This window comes from Corvus moneduloides, chromosome 14 (assembly GCF_009650955.1).
Source record: "Corvus moneduloides isolate bCorMon1 chromosome 14, bCorMon1.pri, whole genome shotgun sequence".
Taxonomy (NCBI): domain Eukaryota; kingdom Metazoa; phylum Chordata; class Aves; order Passeriformes; family Corvidae; genus Corvus; species Corvus moneduloides.
Window position 1 is genome coordinate 18,146,831 of NC_045489.1, and position 19,311 is coordinate 18,166,141.

Below are 19,311 nucleotides of genomic sequence, written 5' to 3' on the forward strand. Positions count from 1 at the left end.
CAGCCTCTCCAACTCAAAACTGAATTTAATTTCTTCATGACTCTCACAGGCCACAGGGAGAAGCAGGTTACTGGCAGAGTGATTGAAGACATAAAAATCCTTTTGTGGAAAAAAAATGGGATCTCAACTTTGTCATTACAAGTCAGATGTAAAGGGACGTGCACTCTGCAGTGGGAATGCAGTGAGGTTGATTCACACACACATCTGGCTAAATGGACGACTCAGCAATGTTCTGGACTTGTCCTTTATCCACCAGTGACCTTTACAGCAACAACTGGGACTGTGTAAAATGACTTGGGGTTTTTACACTGTTATCCTTCATCAGAAGCAGAGCACGCAGGAAACCTCAAAGAGTCAGACAGGTTTCTAGGTATGTTTATTAGACCAGGAATGCCACTGTCCAAGTGGTAATCAGGGAACAAATGCCATTACACAATCATTTTCTCAGTGAAAGTTTAGACCAGTTCATTAGAAGCGGAGGCTGTTACTCCCTCCATTCTCTTGGAGTGATTCTGCCAACAGGTGAAAAGCCCCACGCAATGTCAAGCTTTGTGAACACCTGTAAAGGGATAAAACCCAAGATTATTAACTCTGAAATCAAAGAAACCGTCTGATAGAGGGCTATTTTTATTGTTTTCAGTTCAGATTTCTTGTATTAGAACATGACATCTCATTAATTTTCTGATTAAACAAGTGGAATATATTTATATTGAATAGCATTTAAATGTTACAGTTTTCTGTTTCAAAATACCCAACTTTAGAAGAAAGAATCTGCAATGTAAAACCCCACCACCGTACTGGTATTCTCATCCAGAAATTTTGCTGCTGAAAGCTGTACCTGTAGAGGTTTGACATCCCAAGTAAAATAGAGAACACTTGTGTTTCTCATACATTTTCAAATCAAGCAATAGACTGACACAGAAATAGGAGTAACAACTCAAATTCAAGCCGGGAACTAACAGAACTTCCACCTCTATCACATCACTATTCGCTTATGTAAGAAGCTCCTAAATTCTGACCACTGAATTTATTTCAAACAGGCAAAATCGACACCTTTAAAGTTTGCAGCTCGAGTCACAAGAGACAAAAAGGTGACAAAACCAACTTACATAGCCCCAGACAGCTGAGAACATGGCAGCTCCTCCAAGGAGGACCATGGTTCCATATTTATCGTGGAAGTTCGGCTCATGCTTGCGATGAACTTGTCTGACTGCAGTGTGCTGGATGCCACGAGCTGAGGAGCGTTCAGAAGTACAGAAATCAACAAAAATACATGCCAAAACCATTCACAATCCTCATCTCCCACCAACAGAGAGGCGCTAGTGTTAAAAGATTAAAAATGCTGGAAAAAATAATCTTTTGGACTCAGAACTCTGGAATGACTTCAAAACATGGGATATACACAAATCCTTTAATTTTTTTCAGCTCTCTCAATTTCTCTCTAGAAAGTTATTCCTTATGTCTAACTCCAGTAAGAAAAAAAAAATCTTCTAAGTTACCTTTTTCACTAATATATTTTCTTTAGTATTACTGTTTCTCTAATAAAATGTTTTGCTTAGTGCCTAGCTTTTTTAGATTTCTACATATAAATATCTATCCTAGCAGTGTATGTAACCTAACATGAGCATTGTCAGGATGAAGCTCACCATCAAATTATGGGGTTGAAGATAGAGGGTGTGGAAGGAAGGAAACAGAAATAACCTGCGGGCATGAGACAAATAATAGAGAAAAAAATACACAATGATATCTGCAGATGATGTACATTATAAATATACACTATAAAAGGTACACTTATTAAAGAGAAGACAACAGTGAAAAAATCAAAGCAATAGCTACAAAACACAAACTGCCCGGTAGCTGTGTACAAAGCATTTGATGAGAAGGTGATGTGCGCATAAAGATATTACAAAATAAAACCTTTTAGTCTCAGGTCAATGGTTTACAGTTCTATGCAACCATGACTAGAGAAGATGATGGTGATACCCATAATGTTACTACATCATTCGCATGCTCTGTGAGGCTGCACAAGGCGTTTTTTTAGACATAAAAAAGCCAGAATATCTACCAAGACAGGTTTACTTTAGGTGCCCGCACCTCGGGATAAGCACATCGTGACCCAGGACCAGAGGAACACTGCGGGGTCTTTTATCACTGAAGGGGTAACTTTAACCTTGAGTTTAAGGGCTGGCTATTGACTACACCTTGTCACCGCAGGTTACCAGACCAGAATGTGCCTTTAGATACTAGGGGGAAAAAAGCACCAAGGAAAGGAGTCCTAGGTCAAAAAGCAACTAGGAGATAAAAAAGGCTGGAAGAAAGAAAAAAAGCGGGAGGAGAAGGACGCCAGAGCCGCCCGCAGCCCCTGAGGTGCCCTCACGACCCTCCCCGGGTGCAGAGCGAGCCGGGGGCTGTGAGGGACAGTCCGCACAGGGTAGGGCACAAACCGGGGGTGACCCCCTGAGGAACCCCCCACAGCCCGAGAGCCGCCCCTATCCTTACCGACGAGGCTCTGCGCGGCCCTGGCCACCGGGAACATGATGAGAGCCGAGCGCGTACCCTTCACGACCGTGAAGAACAAAATGGTCGCGGCGGAAGTGGCGGCGCGGCGAGGGCCTGTGGGTAACGCCGGGCTCCTCCTCGCTGCGGCGGAGCTTCGCGGCCGGGCCGGGCCGGGCCGGTGGTTCCCTGGCTGCTCTCCGGCACCTCCCGGGTGCAGACGGGCTCTCCGTGAGGGGCCGAGGGACGGAGAAAAGCGGATATGGCCGTGACGACAGCGCTAAGAGAGTCGTGGCCAAAGCTGCAGTCGCAGTGTCAGGATGGCCGAGTGGTCTAAGGCGCCAGACTCAAGGCGTTCCGCGCCTTCCCGCGGCGGGATTGGGTGTTCTGGTCTCCGTATGGAGGCGTGGGTTCGAATCCCACTTCTGACACCACTTTTTTTCTCCCCCCCCCCCGACGTGTTCGGGTTAACTTAAATTCACAAAAGGACCGAGTTGATGAAGTCCGGGATTTTACTGCAAATGGAAACCAGAAATAATTGTAACGGTGTCTTCGAATAGGCAAATGAATCCTGAAGCGTGAGTAAATCTTTGTTTCTCTGTGGCGATTCTGCATCAGAGCCATAAGCCACCACAGAGCTGCTGAGGAATAGTGCATTTGGTTTTTAACAATATTTGTAACACACGATCCAGCAATTTATAGCGTGTGTATAACACGAAGCGTGTATCTCATGCAGCAAGAGGAAGAACTTCATTACACTGAGGGTGGCAGAGCCCTGGAACATCTGCCTAGGCAGGGTGTGGAATCTCCCTCTTTGGAGACATTCAAAACTCATCTGCACACATTTGTGTTGTTTCAAAATGTGGATTATGTAAAATTTTCTTAGGAAAGGATGTTCTTCGATGTTTGATCTTTGTATACTTTCTAGCCTAATCAACAAGGAAGGAGATTTAATCCATGAAACAGCAGGTAGCAAGCTCTAAGTGATGTCCAGATGCTGGGAAAAAAATTACTTTTTGGTAAACTGTCTTGTTAAGGTTTATGGCTTGATACATTCAATTATCTCACGCCTAGGGGGAGGTTAACAAAGCTTGGGAAGGAGGTTGTGCCACTGATAGCAAACACAAAGAATGCAGAACTTACAGGCCACAAGGACATTTTGCAGAACTCCCACAATAAGGAAGACACTAACAAAGCCAACTCAGAAACTGGGCTGAAATCAGCTCCAGCCGGGCAAAAGGTAATTCCAGCAGAGGCAGATCACGACCACCAACACACCGACCAAAAAGAAGAGAAAGTGGGAGCATGTGCACTAATTAGTATGAAAAACAAAGAGAAGCATTAACCAACAAAGATAGAATACTAATTAATAAGAGAACTACATTACTTGTATCCAATGAACACAAATTCCTTTGTTTGCTAAAGCATATAAACAGTAAAAAGTTTTGAGAGTGTGTGTGCTTGATTTGTGGAACACCACTGAGCAGCCAAGGCTAGCACAACTCTGAAATAAAGCAATGTCTCTCTGACTGCGTGTAATTACTGGCTTGTTGCACACCGGGTAACAAATCCGGTATCTTAGTGGGCAACACTGTGTCACCTGCTCTCGGATGATCTCCAGAGATCCCTTCGAACCGTGATGGTTCTGTGATTCTGCTGAGCACGGGGAGCGGCTGAGAGACCCCACCATACCCTGGAACCCCGCCATCCTTTCGCACCTCAGGGCCCACTCCGCCCTCCCCTCGGGGCCCACTCCGCCCTCCCCTCGGGGCCCACTCCGCCCTCCCCTCGGGGCTCGCCCTCCCCTCAGGGCTCGCCCACCCTTCGGGGCTCCACCAATGGCGCGGCTCCAGCTCGCCGCGCTCCCGCGAAGGCCAATCGAAGGCCGGCGACGACGCACGAGCCGGCGCCTCAGCCAATCGGCGTCCTGCGGGCGGGGCCTCGCTGCCGGCGGGGCGGGGCGGGGCGGCCATGGCGGCGCTGCCGGTGCCGCTGCTGGCGCTGGCGCTGCTGCTGCTGGCAGGATGTGGCGGGCCCGGCGCCGCGGGGCAGAGGCGGAAGGAGGTGAGACACACCGGGAAGCTCCACGCCGCGCTGGGGCGCGTTCTCGTTGAGCGGGCTGAGGGCAGGACCGGCTAGGGCTCGGCGGGGTGGCGTGGCCTCACCGCGGGTTCCCCCCGCCCTGAGGTTCGGCCGGCTCTGAGGGGAACCCGCTGGGAGGGAAGGTCTTTGTTTCCAGGTTCTTCGGTTCTTGTTAGGAGCACTGTACGAGTGTTGTCTTCCTACCGCATGGGATTTGCGGGGCGGAGGATGGGTGGTCTTTGGTTGCAGTCACTAAGGTGCAAATTACTTCCACACGCTTGACCCGTAGGGTTTGGGAAAATCCTGCTGCATAAGTGTTAATACTTGTGTGACTTGTAGGTCGGAGAAGAATAATTTATTACTGTTATCATGGTGGGACTCTTGCGGCTGCCCTGTGCAGGGTCAGGAGTTGGACTTCGATGCTCCTACTGGCTCCCTTCCAATTCAGAGTATATTATGATTTCCTCAAACATATTTATCTGAAGAACGGTGTTAATGAGTAGAGAAGTGCTTTATTATAAACGTAACATTTGCGAATTTGTCAAACTAATGCTTCTTTTTATAATGTTATAGAATTTATTGCTTCCTTTTTAAGGAATGTTTTAGTGTTAAGAATTTGAGTTCTTCAAATATGTTTTGAATTACAGGGTTTTCTTTTCCAGCAATGCTGAAAATGAAATGTTGAGGTTGGTTCCATCTCTGGCGTTGATTCCACTGCCATAAGTTTTGAAAGTTGGAACAGTTTGATGCTTAGTGTAGAAAAAAGGCTGTGGAGGGGATTTAGGCAGTTGGTACAGCTGAAAGAAGTCTTGCAATTAGCAGTGTGAGGAAGGCCTGGTAAGCTGAGGGTCTTCACCAGCCTGGTCATGTTAAGTGGTTAAAGCTGTGTGTGTTGCTAGGTGGTTGAAGTTAATGAATTATGTTAAGGTGACTGTCAAAAGCTTCTGTGAATGCCTTGCAGAATTTCACTGAAGTATCACATCACCTGCTTGGTGTTATGAAAAGCAGTGCAGATATTTGTTCCATCAAATGTGAAAACCTTTAAGATTGTGCTGTGAGACTGGAAAAAAAAAAACCGACAGTGTTGCTCTGGCTTGATTTTCAGATGGTGTTATCAGAGAAAGTGAACCAGCTGATGGAGTGGGCCAGTAAAAGATCCGTGATCCGAATGAACGGAGACAAATTCCGGCGCCTTGTGAAGGCACCTCCCAGAAACTACTCAGTGATTGTGATGTTCACTGCTCTTCAGCCTCACAGACAGTGTGTTGTGTGCAAGTATGAGCTCCGTTTAGTCCTAAATTAGGACTTGAAAGTCATCTTATGCTTTGTAGGAAACTAAATTCAAGAATAGGGTTGAACTTCCACACATGTGGAAGGAATACACGTGGGCAAGTTAGAGTAGGATTCTCTTTGCAATTTAATGTGTGGGAATATGTGTGTAATGTGCTTGTGAGAAAACAGCACAATCCTTTAGTTTTATCTCCCTCCTAAAATAATTCCCGCTTTGCAGTGTTTACTCTGAGAGGCTTCTGGAGAAAGACACACTGGAAGCTCAGCTTTTCTGGCATGAGTTGCTGAAGAAATGTTTGTAGAATTATTGCTGGCCATGCAGCTTAAATGTTGCTCTTAATTAATACATTGCTTGGCACTTACTTGCAATTATAATATTCTAATTCTTTAACCATATTATGGCTTTCTTTTATTAATCCAGAGGTGGCAGAGGTCTGTGAGGGTGGTTTCTGTAGGTGGTCCGTTGAAATTATTGGTTTCCCCTGCTCTGTCATGGAAGAAAGGGCACACCTGGCCACATTTTGCTGCTCTGTGGCCAGGCACATCATGAGCAGCTGGGTTCTAGTTCACCTTTCAATTAGAAATTACCTCTGCTTGTGTTCGTGGACTCAACAAATCTTGCCCTTGCATTTAAAAAAACAGGTGCCAAATGCTTCACCTGATGGTAGATAAGTGTTTGTGCTTAAATGATTTCATTAACACTTAAACTTTCTTTTTAACCCTAGGAAATTAATGGGGTGGGTGTGGGATGCACCCATTGATGGGGTGGGTGGGCACAGCTCCCTCAGCTGCTTTACAACTCGTGCTGTGGACAAATCCATGATACAGCATCTCACTTGGTGTGTTTTCCAGGCAAGCTGATGAGGAATACCAGATTCTGGCAAACTCCTGGAGGTATTCCAGTGCCTTTACCAACAAGATTTTTTTTGCTATGGTAGATTTTGACGAAGGCTCAGATGTGTTTCAGATGGTAATGTCCTTTTCTCTTCTAACATTGTTTTTAACTTGGGTTTTGGGCAAGAAGGTGAAGATGTTACATAATTTGGTGTTACAGGGAATAAAGGAATGAAAAGTTAAAAGCTGTCACTCTTGGAAGAAAGATGGTCTGAGCATGTTGGTAGGAATATTAACAGACCTGAGATGTGGAAGAGTTACAAGGAGTAAATTGGTTTCTTTGACTTTTTTCCCTGAATTTGTCTCCTATAATAACTTAGAGTGTAATTCTTAATGGAATTCTTCTGTGGTACATGAAGAGGCAAGATAGAAAGCACTGATGTCATTAGTAACAGCTATTACAATTTTAAGATTACTAGAGAATGATAGATTAGGCTTTTGGTATGGGTTAACTGATTTCTTTTCAAGTACCCAGCCATTTTTCTCTTCTATTAACATTGTGTGACCATGTTTTTTTCTCAAGCTGTGAGAATATTCCATGTATGCTTGCAATTATAGGTCACATTAATAGTTCATTATAGTTTTGCAGATCTTAACTTTTTTTTTTTTAGGAGGTACTAAGCTCTGTTTAACAGCAACACAGTTTAGGCAGTGATACTTTATTAAATGGAGGGTTTTGAACTAGAGAGTTGAAGAGAGATGGTTTTTTATTATTTTTGTTAATTTTTTCCTTAATGTTACATTAGAAATGCATTCTTCAAGCTTTGGCCTTTCTGGATTTTGGAATCATACATCGCTATTTTGCAGATTTCTTTATCAAAAGTAGTATTTAGAGAAGAAACAGATTCAAAAAAATGTGTGTGAAATACAGAAATGCAAGCCGTGTGCTGTCTTTTAAAAAGTCACTGCCAATGAAATCAAAGAGCTAATTTTTCTTATTCAGCAACAATATTGCAAGACAGAAATGGCTTAGAATTGTGTTATTAAATAGTCCTTTCACAGGCTGTGTCTTCTGTGAACTCTCTCCCTGCAGCTGAACATGAATTCTGCCCCCACCTTCATTAACTTCCCGGCCAAGGGGAAGCCCAAGCGGGGGGACACCTACGAGCTGCAGGTGCGCGGCTTCGCGGCGGAGCAGCTGGCGCGCTGGGTGGCCGACAGGACAGACGTCCACGTGAGTGCAGACACCTTCCCTCAACCCCTCTGTGCAGGGCCAGCTGGGAAACATCACTTGTGTTCTGTGGCTCCTGAGCTGCTCTAAATAGCTCGTCTACAAAATCTAGTTCAGACACACATCTGCATCTTTCAGTCTCCTTACAGTCTCTGTGCTGGTATTTTGTGTAATGAGAAGATGGTAAAACTCATCTCCTTCCTTCTCGCTCTTCTTTTCCTGTGGAAGAAAAACAATCTCTAAATTATTGAATAGGGTGAAGTTTTGTGAAACTGAAGTTACACTATTGGTGGAAGAAGCATTGCTTACTTCCTGCGTCAGATTTATTACACAGAAAATGTGCGTGTGTGATGTTTTTTCCACTCAATGTGTTGTGGGCTTTTTTAGCAGGAGTGCAGGTATAATGTATAATCCTACTGAGAGACAATAATTTCACTGTGCTGTGTTCAGATCCGTGTGATAAGGCCACCAAACTATGCTGGACCCTTGATGCTGGGGTTGCTGCTGGCTGTCATCGGAGGCCTCGTGTATTTGCGGGGCAGCAATCTGGATTTTCTCTATAACAAAACTGGCTGGGCCTTTGCTGCTCTGGTGAGTAATCGTGACTCTTGTCTGCCCTGTTGTATTGAGTTTTGTAGCAAATCTGGATTTTCTCTATAACAAGACTGGCTGGGCCTTTGCTGCTCTGGTGAGTAATCGTGACTCTTGTCTGCCCTGTTGTATTGAGTTTTGTAGCAATTCAAGTTTTTAAAAGCTTCTGTATTTCAAGATTCTTGAAGCTGGTAGAGGAAAATGAGGTGCAGTTAGTTTTACTTTTTGGTAGATTGATAATATTATATGATCTTAGTCTTTCCAGCTCACTGAATGCTTGATTAGATGCCTTTTGTACAAATATAGTGGGACAATTTTTAGCCTGTGTTCCAAACCACTATGTTTTGGTATGAAGTGAAAAGATATTGGGTTAAATTAAAAATAAAAAAAAAAAACATTAGTAAACAGTGTTTCTTCTTTCCTTTTCAGTGTTTTGTGTTAGCAATGACATCAGGCCAGATGTGGAACCACATTAGAGGCCCCCCCTATGCTCATAAGAATCCCCATACAGGACAAGTGGTGAGTCTTGCCTTCATTTTCTTTTCTGCATTTCTATTGTATTTCTGCAGAGTAAGGCTGATACTGAGAGACAATCAGAGTGCAAATTCTGCTTCTGGCTCCTCTCTCTGTGAGTGAGACCAAACTCTCCTGCAGTGAGCAAGGCAAATCAACATGTCTTGCACAGATGTTGTATTTCCAGTGGTGAAGGGATGTGGTAGTTCTAAATTGCTTACAGCACAATAAAGGTATTTATGGGTTGAGTCTTTCATGCTAAAAATCCTATTGCTGAGCCTGGCAATTCTGTTTCAACCTGGTCTTGTTAACTCATACACTCATCTAATGACTTCCACATAAAAACATCTTTCCTCAAGATTCTTGAGGTAAATTAATATCTAGTGATCTCAGATTTATTAAGTCTTTCTTGGAAAAAATCTTTTTTTAACATAATTTGGAATATACTGCTCTGTTCATAATATAGAACGAGATGCACTGTAAAAGTAGACACAGTGTTTGGAGAGCATTGCATCTCCTCAGGTGCTTACACATCACATACTGGCTTTTCTCATGTTTTTACTCTGGCAATTAATTTGGTGAAAGTCCTTTTGTGCCTGGTTAGATGGGTCAGACCCTCTGTATTCTTCTGTAGAAAGTGGATTAAACTTCTTTTTTCCTACTTAGATACAACATCACAACCATAATAGGGATTAAAACATGGTATTCTTTCACAAATTTCAATTTTTCTGTTAACCTAGAAGTGAAAAAGATTTCAAATGCTTGGTTCTGGAGCCAAGTGAGTTGGGTTCATACACAGATTGAAGGGATTGTGCTTAAGCTGAGCAGCAGTGTACACAACCTAAGAATCTCAGTCAGGGAATGGATCACATTTGGATGCAGGAGGGCCTAATCTCATGGTATTTTGCCCAGCTGGACTGAGAATCTGGACCACGAAGGTTGTAGCTGCACTTACTGTGATCTGCATGGTACTTGAGGCTGATTGTGCAATAGTAATAGAAGAAGGATTTTTGTCTCTGTTGCAGCTCCCCCAAAAATCAGTGATCAACAGCTGAAATTGTTTGTGCTCCAACTTCTGCTCTCTCCTAAAAGAGACAATGCAAACCCCAGTTCCAGGCTCTATAGCTGTTGTTAATCACATCAAAGTTGACTCCAGTCTTTTCTGAATTTAATTACTCTTTGTCTCTTACAGAATTATATCCATGGAAGCAGCCAAGCCCAGTTTGTGGCAGAAACACACATAGTTCTGCTGTTCAGTATCCTTCCTGTGAGAAGCATGTGGTTGGTGACAGTGTTTTGGTCAGCAAATGCTGCTGCCTTTTCTGTGGTGCTTTGTCATGGCTGTAATTGCCACCTAACACTGATGCAGAAGCTTGTAAAACCTTTCTGCACTGGCAACTGTGCTTTTCCTGTGCCTCTGATTGTTAAGATGAATAGAAAAATATTTACTGTTTCTCATCTTAAGTACTAAAATGAATACAGAATTCAAGTTGTGGATCTTTGTGGAATCAGAAGATTCTTCAGGATACTCCCTGCTCTGCTATGGATGTCTCTTTTCAATGTCACTTATTTCTTGCTTTGGTGTTGAATTCATTCCTCTCTCACTGATCTTTTATTTCTTTGCTTACTTCCTTATAATCTTGTTTGTGCTAATGATGCAGGATTTTGCCATGCTATCAAGAAAGGCAGGTGGAAACTTTCAGATTGAGGGCTTTTACATTTTTCATTTGTACAAAAAGTGTTTCTTTGGGGTCATAAGAATACCTTAAAACTCAATGTTCTGTTTTTCTATTCCCACATGTACATTTTTGATCCATCATTTGTAACTTTAGTCGTTTCTGGCTGGAGCTTTTCTTCCTTGTTTTGTCCACCTGTATCAGCACCTTTATTTTTTACTCAGTACTTTTTCTGATACTTAATTTTTTCAACTTAAAACAGGCACTTGGAGGGGAACTTCTGATCTTTTTCTGTTACTGTACTTTTGATCCACTTGGTCAAATTCAAAGTAGAAACCTTTTGTAGATGTTTATTCGTGTTATTGCTATCCATCATGTTACGGACCCAACCTACCAGTTGCTGGAGACATTTTAAATTATTACATTTGGTGAGGTTTCTCTGGGTTCAAGTCACTTTCCTCCTATGCTGAAGGTGGGCTGTGTCTGAAATGGAAAGATTCCTCATGCAGTCAATAATAAGTATTTTTCTTTTCTGCAGGAGACTTGGGACTGGACTTCTGTAGTTAAATGGAATGAAATTTTTGGGAATTCTGTCTTTTGTTCCACTAGATTCACTATTTTGCTTTGTTAAAATTCCTTCTTGGCAAGTGTCAGGCCTTTTGTGTTGTCTGTGCTTCTTTAATTTTGTGATCTTTAGTTTTTTAAATCTGAAGAATTAGAAAAGAAATATTGCCACTTGAAAGACAGCCTTTTGGATTAAATACTGCATGTGTTTTATTTGTTCTGTTGGCTGAGTGAATGCAGAAGCTGAATTCCTTTGGGGATTTTCCAGTGGAGAACAGCAGTAGGAGTGGACCCAATCTCTCTGGGAAGGAATGCTGCTTCATTACAAGCTGAGATAATAAATGCATGTTTTTAATTCTGCCTGAAGACCTTCCATCTTGTATTTTAAGCTTTGCATTTATTTTCCCTTAAAAGTTGACATGAATGTTTTTCAGCTGCTTTTTCCCTCATAGTTGCTGATTTGGCTGGGAAGTCTTTGATTTTTCCAGTGAGTTTTAATGCTCTAGGTATGGTGTGGGAGCTGAATTGAGGAGATTAGGAGTGAGTGTGCTGAGTTCCTTGTACTTTGTTGTTTAGCCTTAAACAGTGTTTGTAGATGGTGGAGTTACTTTAGGAATGGTCCTTCTCCACGAAGCTGCTACTTCTGACATGGATGTGGGGAAAAGAAAAAGTAAGTACTGATACTTTCCTCTCTGAGCAAAGGCATATTCAGTAAGGGTGTTTGATACATCATTGAGCAGAAGTGTTTTTGCACTGGGGGTTTTGTACACTTCCCACCTCTAAGCTGAGGAGAATCATTTGGATTTTTGACAGTTTTTGGAGTTGCTTAGAAAACTGCAAGATAAACTCAAACCCTTTTGGCAGATGGAGAGAGATGAAGATGCTTTGCAGTGTTTCGCTAGTAAGGGGGAGAAGAAGGGACTTTTTCTCAAAGCATTTGTATAAAATTGATGTACAGAAGGAATTTGAAAGAAAATTGGTGTTAATTTAGTATTTCTCAATGACATGAATAGAGGCCTCATCTGACCAAATCTGTAACTATTGCAGAAGGCTTTGAAAACCTGAGTCACTGTGGTGTTTCCAGGAGCAGCTGTCACATCACAGCCTCTCCCTGTGCATCTCTTGCAGTTATGTGCATTGCTGGCATTGGCTTGGTGGTGCTGTTCTTCAGCTGGCTGCTGTCTGTCTTCAGATCCAAATACCACGGCTACCCTTACAGGTACGTCAGGCTGGGACCCTGCAGCCGCTGCCCTCCTGGCCTTTGTGGTACAGCTACACCACTGTAGCTCTGCTGACTCATTTGGCAGGAAATACTCTCTTAAAAATGCTCTACTGGTTTCTCAGAGTAGCAGTGTTGGTTGATAAAGTCAGCAGAAATACCAGTATTTGATGGATATCGTGATTTTTTCAGTCTAGCCAAAGGAAAGATTGTGGAACTCTCATTTCCATGCCATTTCATGTTATAAAATACTTCTATTTTCATAATGATATCTCAGCCAGTTTATACTGCCAACAGATGTATTTTCCCCCCTACTTTTCTCTTCCATCTTCATACATCTTCATTATTAATCTTATTTGTGAGAACAAGGACGATGCCTGATGCTTTAAAGCTGCCTACATTTTGGTATTGCTTGTGTAAGGAGTCTAATACTATTATTTGACTACTTCTATATATGTCTGACTGATATTTTAGATGTTTGCTAGCTTTTATGCATTTTGAAGCAATAAATACATGTTGAAGGACCAGTTTCTAATGACTTCATCTGCAATAAGCTGAATTTGTCTATAAAGCTAATCCCATAGACAGATATTATGCCCTCTCTATGAGAAATGTGTTCTTATTTTAAAAATATCTAAATAATAAAAAACTTGTTATTTTATGAAGACTTTTCTCAAGAGCAGAAGACAGCTGAAATTATTCCCTGTTTGGTAACTGGTCAGCTTTTATTCTGGTCTCTGCAACAGTCTTAGGTACTCCTGCTAACTTTATTGTAGGGAAGATGTGGTTGTCTTTGGTTTTGAGTTATTAGAAACTCACTTTTAAGTGACTTCACAGGTGCTTTTGTTGTAGCAGCATCAGGCCCAGTTTCTCATTCTGGTTTTCTTGGCATTTATAAAAGCTAAGTGGAATGTTGCACACCTTTGCTTCTTATAAGATTAATAAAAATGTTTGTTATTTTGCTCTTTACAGTTTCCTAATGAGCTAAAGGATTCCAGAGTCTGTAACATCAGGAAGGTGGTGGCTCTGAAGTTGGATGTGGTGGAATGAGGAGCTCAATGTGTGTGGTTTGTGCTACCTCTGCTTACACTGAGACAGTAAACACTGAACCAAAGATGACGTGTAGTGCCTTAAATACAACAAGCAATTTGCTCTGAAGGACACAGAGTATTAAGATGCAATCTCTTTCATAAGCTTTACATCTTCTTAAGCAACTCTACTTCTAGTGAAATTCAGAACATAATGCTTAAAACTACATTCCCATGGACTAACTAGAAACGGTACTTTCAATTCACTTGGATAATCTGTTCACCATCTTTCTTTTTCCCTTGAATTATCATCTTCCTGTTTGTGTGTATCAGGTGACAGCAGCTTCTCTGTCGTGCCTTTTCGTGGTTGAGGAAACAGCTTCGTGTACCTGGAAATCTTTTCCTTCAGCCTGTGTGCAACCCTTGGAGCATGCTCCAGATTCCAGTGTGGAATGTGCATATTGTAGAGCTGTATCTCATTTTTGAGAAGAGTTCTTAACTGCTGTATGATGCAAGAGGTTGTTTCACAGGTGGAGGGGGAGTTTTCAACATGTAGAACCAAGTTATTAATTAATTAAATCTTTCTTTGCCAAATGCTGAAACTGCAATGTTTAAAGTTGTAAACTTTGACTCAGAGCTGGAAAAAAAGTCCTTAGACTGGCCAACACTCACCCTCTCAAAAACACAAACCAAAAGCACAGAGGTAACTATGTGTTGCATGAATTCAAAGTTGCTAATTGGCTCTCAAGTTACTGCTTAGAACCCTGGCAAACCAACAGATACCAGATTTGTGGTCACTGTAGTAAGTTCTTGCATTCTCCACTTGTTTTCTCCACATTTTTATCCTTTGAGCAGAGGTGGCTACTACTAGGATAAATGTTGTTACCCCAGGATACATTTGGTAGCCTTACAATTGAATGCATGTGCTGCTTGCTCTCTCCTTTTTTTCTCTCACCTCACAAAGATGCTTTGCCTTAAGAATTCCTGAATGGGAGACAGTGTGCCTCAGCCCAAACTGTTGTGCAGTTCAGCAGCTGTACTACAGGAAATCTTTGCAGCCTGATTCAGTAACACTTCCTTCTGTAGGCTGTGGTGGCCTTAGAGGCTTGGAGTCAGAGAGACTTTTGTCTCCTGCTTCTGCCTCTCCCCTCCCTCAAGGGGTTCCAGAATCTGGGTGTTTGAAATTGAATCTCAGAAAGGATTGTATCACTCCAAGTAGAATGTTATGCAGTTTTGCTAAATTAATACACATCTCAAGTGCCTTAACTTGACTAATTTAGTTGTTTGATGTTTCAACTTGTTGAGATGCATTTTTCTATGCCATATAGAATGATAAGCCTTAGTGGAATGGATAAATTGTGTGCCTGACTGGATTTTGGACAAGTTTCAATAAAATTTTTAGTCTAATACATGCTCCTGTGTCTTTTGAACTTTGACATAAAACAAGCCAAGCTCTTTTCTTCCACTATTGCTTCAGTGTGTTAATCATAGCCTGGTATAAAGTAAATAACCTGAGTATGGATGAGTAGACTGGATTAATAGCCTGTATGTGTTTGTGGAGAATTACAGCCCAGAATGTCAGCACTACAGAAGTGCTGCTCATGTAGCCAACTGATAGCATAAAGATTACATGGTTTTTGGCTTGTTTTTGACAGCTGTCATGCAGTGAAAATCTTGGATTCATGGAGTTCTAGACAGATCAACTCAGTGTTTCTGGAGGTGGAATCTTGTTAGCACTGTAGATTTGCCTGGAACAACTCAGCAGTGCTGTACTTGTGGCTTGTTTTCCTGCCCAGTTGGTAAAATGCTTCCCATAAACTTTTTCAGTTATAATTTATTCAGTCCTTTTAAAACCACCCAGTTCCATATTGACTAAGTTTAAACAGTGGCACCTCATGCAGGTGGATGGTGGAGTCATGTTTGCCTTCCACTTGAGGTGGCCAGGATGTTGAGAGTTTGGGATTTTCCTCTTTGTTTCCATGCTTACATTTAAGATGAAAATAATGCTCCTTTTTCCCAACAGTTTTTCTGCTCTCTAGGCTGAAACTGAAGTGCATGGAGGAGAGAACAATGTGGTAGTGGAGCAGAAGATTGAGTGCTTGCAAGGACAAGTGGCAGGTTTAGAGAGGATGAATTCTGGCAAGGTTTGACTTGTGCAGCAGTTGAGAGGTAACGGCTGGCTCTAATTGGTACCCAGGGTGACTCTGTGGGCCAGGGGCACTGGCAGCTCACTGACTGGTTGATACAACACACAGTTGGGGCCATCAGAACAAAGGTGCATGAGGCAATGCATTCGAGACCTGCTCTGGGAAAACTGGGAATTGCTGAGGACATCTCCTTTAGAAAGTGAGTCATTAAATAGCTCAGGAGTGCCCTAAAAGCTCACCTTGAGAGAACACTTGCAATAAAGGGAGGAAATGGTGTATTCTGCAGCTGAAAATGAACTGTGTAGTTTTGTTAATGTGGCTGGCCTCAGTGACTTCTGCTTTTTTCTGCTTTTGAGAAGGAGCTGTGGTGTATTTAGAAGATATTTTGAAATAACAGCTAGAAATAATTTTGGGACCTCTCTGCCCTAAGCACAAGGCAAGTCGGTAAATTTAAATGGATTAATCTGTGTAATGGTTTGCATTATGTACAATTTACTGGAAGGTCCTGCATTCAAACCATTCTAGTGTTCAGCACAGAATGTGATTTTCATGAGGCCCTGGCACAGGTTGCCCACAGAAGCTGTGGCTGCCCCTGGATCCCTGGAAGTGTCCAAGGCCAGGCTGGATGGGGCTTGGAACAACCTGGGATCGTGGAAGGCGTCCCTGCCCATGGAAGGGGTGAGGTTTAATGTCCCTTCGAACACAAACCATTCTGGAATTCTGTGACAGTGGTCCCTAGTGGTCATTCCTGCAGGTAAGCCTTTTACAGATGCTCCATGAGCACCTGCCCTTCAGGGGCTGAACTGCGCAGTCCTCCAGCAAGGTGGAAGATGTGCTCAGCTTTGCATCTGCTGTGTTCTTGGTGGTCATGCAAATAACCTTAATGAATCCCCTGGCAGGTGATGGCCATGGGGCTAAGATTCAGCCATGAGGGTAAGAACAAGTCCAGCCTCTTAGCAGGCAGTGGGATGGATGGCCATCCATGCTTGGGGAATATGGTGAGATCATGGCTGGCTAGAGACTTCAGGAAGACAGTATAGATGCTTTTATGGTCACAGCTACTGGGAGTGTAAGTAAATGTACAGCAAAGCTTGTTCTGAGCGCTGTTCAAAATGTGTAAAAGCATAGCAGGGATTTTTTCATTCCCAGCAAATTCAAGTTGGAGTTTCAGAAGTACTGGAGAAAGTAAATTGCTTAACTTTCAAAACATGTGGAACATCCAAAGGAAATCAGATGTGTGGATGGCTTCTGTTCGTTTGAATGTGCTGCCCGTGATATTAGATGATGCCAAATTGTGGCATCTTGTAGCCAGACTTGGTTGGGAGAGAAGAATGGTCTGTAGCATTCCTTCATGGGCTGTTGGCAGTGGTTTGTGGCAGTCTGTTTTAAAAAATACCCATTCTATAATAGAGAAACAAGCTGAAATCCGATTAAGAATTCAAAATTTCCAAGTGCTTTCATCTGCTATGAGAAGTAATTCTCACAAAGGATTTGGGAAAGTACTGGCACTTGGTTTCTGTGTTGGACTTTGGTGTTTGCTGCTTTCTCATGCTGAAAAGGTTTAATTCTCAACTACAAACCGCTACTCAAGTGACTCCACACCATCCCTTTGAACTTTCCTAAGGGGAATAGAGCAACAGCAACACAAAAACAAACCCAGGCCATCGAGTGAGTGTCATCTGTTTTCAGTTTTATCATGCTTTTTGTCTGAGGAATAGTTTCATTGCACATAACCTGTTCCAATTAACAGCTCAGATCTTGATCATTCCTACAAAATTAATTTAGGCGTAGCATTTTATTGGTCTGGATTAATTGTGCTACTTTTATCACAGATAATAATATGAAAGAGATGTATATGTAGTTTGTATTTCTAGGTCAGGAGCACATCAAGTTATTAAAATATCCTCTTGTCAATTGATAGCTGTACATGTCTTTCAGCCATGTTCCTTAAAAGTAGGGTAATATGTACTTAAGGAAACTAATTGCTGTAAGAGAAACAATGGGTGTGATGAGACTCCACAGTGGTTTGTCCTGCAAGCTGAGCTCTGAGTCCTGACTCTCCCATGCCTGTTGGAGCAGGGGGAAGTGGTCCTGTGTGCTGGGGAAACTTAACTGGGTGCAGGTCTGGTGGATGTGCAGAATGTTTCCCTGCAGATGCACTCAGAATCTGTCTGTACACAGATTTCAGTGTACAGAAAGTTCCTGTGCTTCTCCAATCTGTTTTTTGACAACCTCATGGTAATGTCAGGTTTTGTCTTCTGGAGTAATTGCTGGGAGATGGAAGCATTTCCATTTTTACTTTATCTTGACCTTTTCTTACAGTAGGATTCCTTTTTCATGTGTGACTTCAGATAGAAGTTATGAACTGGAGGCAATTAAATTTGGGTTTTTGAACTGCTTTCAAATACCTTCCCCAAGGAAATAGTGAAAGAATAAAATATTACAGAACAACAGTAATAAATCTATCTATGTTATTCTAAATCAGTGGGATATTAGTCTGTAATGCTGACTAAATCCCTTGAGGAGGAAAATGAATGTTTTGTGTTCTTACTGTAATCACACAGTTGGAGTCCTAATGCAGAGCTAAGACTGAGTAATGCTTCCAGTTTCCTTCATCTCACTGGTGGCAAAACACGTAGAATGGCTTTTTGCAATTTTTTAATGGAATTCGTAGCAGTCAGTTAAAATGGATTTTGTTTTTCCTCCTTCTAAAATGGAGTGAGAAGGCAGGTGATGCTTTGGTCTTGTCCAAGTGCAGCACTGGCCATGAGACAGAGTTTGATAACAAAGCTGCTGCTAAATCTGCTCTCTGTTATTACTAAATTCAGCAGATACAGGGCACAGCTCTTGGGTAAAATGTTACATTCTAAAGCGAGTTATGTTTAGACATGTTTGTAGAATTTCCCTGGGAGATGTGTAAGCTTGGATGTGCTGAAGTGTGAAAGTGCTGTTGATTCTATTATCAGAGAATGAAATGGGTTTTAGGGGTGATTTGCTTGGGTATTTTCTCATGTTTCATATGTTGCTTTATGAAACCATGTGAGCAGGTTAATTTTATTTCTTCTTTAGTTTCTGCAGAAAAAGATATTAATTTTCAAAAGTGGTTTTCTTTATAGTAAGTGAATGATGCTTGTCACCTGTTTCAGATTCTTTGTGGTACTGGGCTGGCTTTTGGTGGTCCATTCTGTTTTGGTCCTGTGTGGTGATGGAACTTCACCCAAAACCCCAGCCTGTGGAGTTCAGTCATCTTCTCAAAAAAGCCTGTAACAACTTTCCCTTGAAGAGGGCTGTATTCCAATCCTCCTCCTTTCACAGCATTTTAACATCTGACAAGAGTGTAGAAGCTGCTAGTACCAGCAGGGAAAATTGTCTTGGCATCCTTAGGTGTAACTGCCAATGATGCATTTACTTATCTAGAGAGTTTTCTGATTAAAAAGAGAAAGTTGTAGCCAAGCTGGGCTGAAGTGGCCCCAAGCAGGGTTACTTGGGGCTGCTCACATTCAACCTGTGTGCCGCTTACGTTATCCCCGTCTTGCTGTTGTTGTACTTGAGAAAGTCTCATCTCAAGCTTGCTTCGGGGTTTGTGTCCTGGTGGGCTTGGAGTTCCAGGGCTGGTTCCTGCAGAAGGTGAGGGTTGTGC

General features: G+C 42.3%; 2 protein-coding genes and 1 non-coding gene across 3 annotated transcripts; 2 read left to right on the forward strand and 1 right to left on the reverse strand.

The window, feature by feature from the left end:
- Positions 1 to 359: 359 nt before the first annotated feature.
- LOC116450825 (cytochrome c oxidase subunit 7B, mitochondrial) lies at positions 360 to 2,750 on the reverse strand. Its single transcript, XM_032123667.1, has 3 exons — positions 2,500 to 2,750; positions 1,110 to 1,234; positions 360 to 559 (listed from the first exon to the last, which is right to left on the reverse strand). The coding sequence occupies exons 1-3, from the start codon at positions 2,534 to 2,536 to the stop codon at positions 485 to 487; spliced, it is 237 nt and encodes a 78-aa protein (XP_031979558.1). The 5' UTR covers positions 2,537 to 2,750; the 3' UTR covers positions 360 to 484.
- A 60-nt stretch (positions 2,751 to 2,810) lies between these two features.
- Positions 2,811 to 2,927, forward strand: TRNAL-CAA. The gene is made up of 2 exons: positions 2,811 to 2,848; positions 2,882 to 2,927. It is a non-coding gene; the product is annotated as a tRNA-Leu (tRNA).
- Positions 2,928 to 4,452: 1,525 nt separating this feature from the next.
- Positions 4,453 to 14,935, forward strand: MAGT1 (magnesium transporter 1). The gene is made up of 10 exons (XM_032124052.1): positions 4,453 to 4,560; positions 5,684 to 5,853; positions 6,721 to 6,838; positions 7,796 to 7,936; positions 8,384 to 8,524; positions 8,954 to 9,043; positions 10,230 to 10,293; positions 11,873 to 11,947; positions 12,406 to 12,496; positions 13,469 to 14,935. The coding sequence occupies exons 1-10, from the start codon at positions 4,468 to 4,470 to the stop codon at positions 13,482 to 13,484; spliced, it is 999 nt and encodes a 332-aa protein (XP_031979943.1). The 5' UTR covers positions 4,453 to 4,467; the 3' UTR covers positions 13,485 to 14,935.
- The last annotated feature ends 4,376 nt before the right edge of the window (positions 14,936 to 19,311 follow it).

Coding starts and splice junctions, on each gene's coding strand:
- MAGT1 (XM_032124052.1), top strand. CDS start 4,468: ATGGCGGCGCTGCCGGTGCCGCTGCTGGCGCTGGCGCTGCTGCTGCTG. Junction 6,839..7,795: donor GCTCAGATGTGTTTCAGATG/GTAATGTCCTTT, acceptor CTCTCCCTGCAG/CTGAACATGAATTCTGCCCC. Junction 11,948..12,405: donor GGATGTGGGGAAAAGAAAAA/GTAAGTACTGAT, acceptor CATCTCTTGCAG/TTATGTGCATTGCTGGCATT.
- LOC116450825 (XM_032123667.1), bottom strand. CDS start 2,536: ATGTTCCCGGTGGCCAGGGCCGCGCAGAGCCTCGTCG. Junction 1,235..2,499: donor GGCCGCGCAGAGCCTCGTCG/GTAAGGATAGGG, acceptor AACGCTCCTCAG/CTCGTGGCATCCAGCACACT. Junction 560..1,109: donor TCTCAGCTGTCTGGGGCTAT/GTAAGTTGGTTT, acceptor ATCCCTTTACAG/GTGTTCACAAAGCTTGACAT.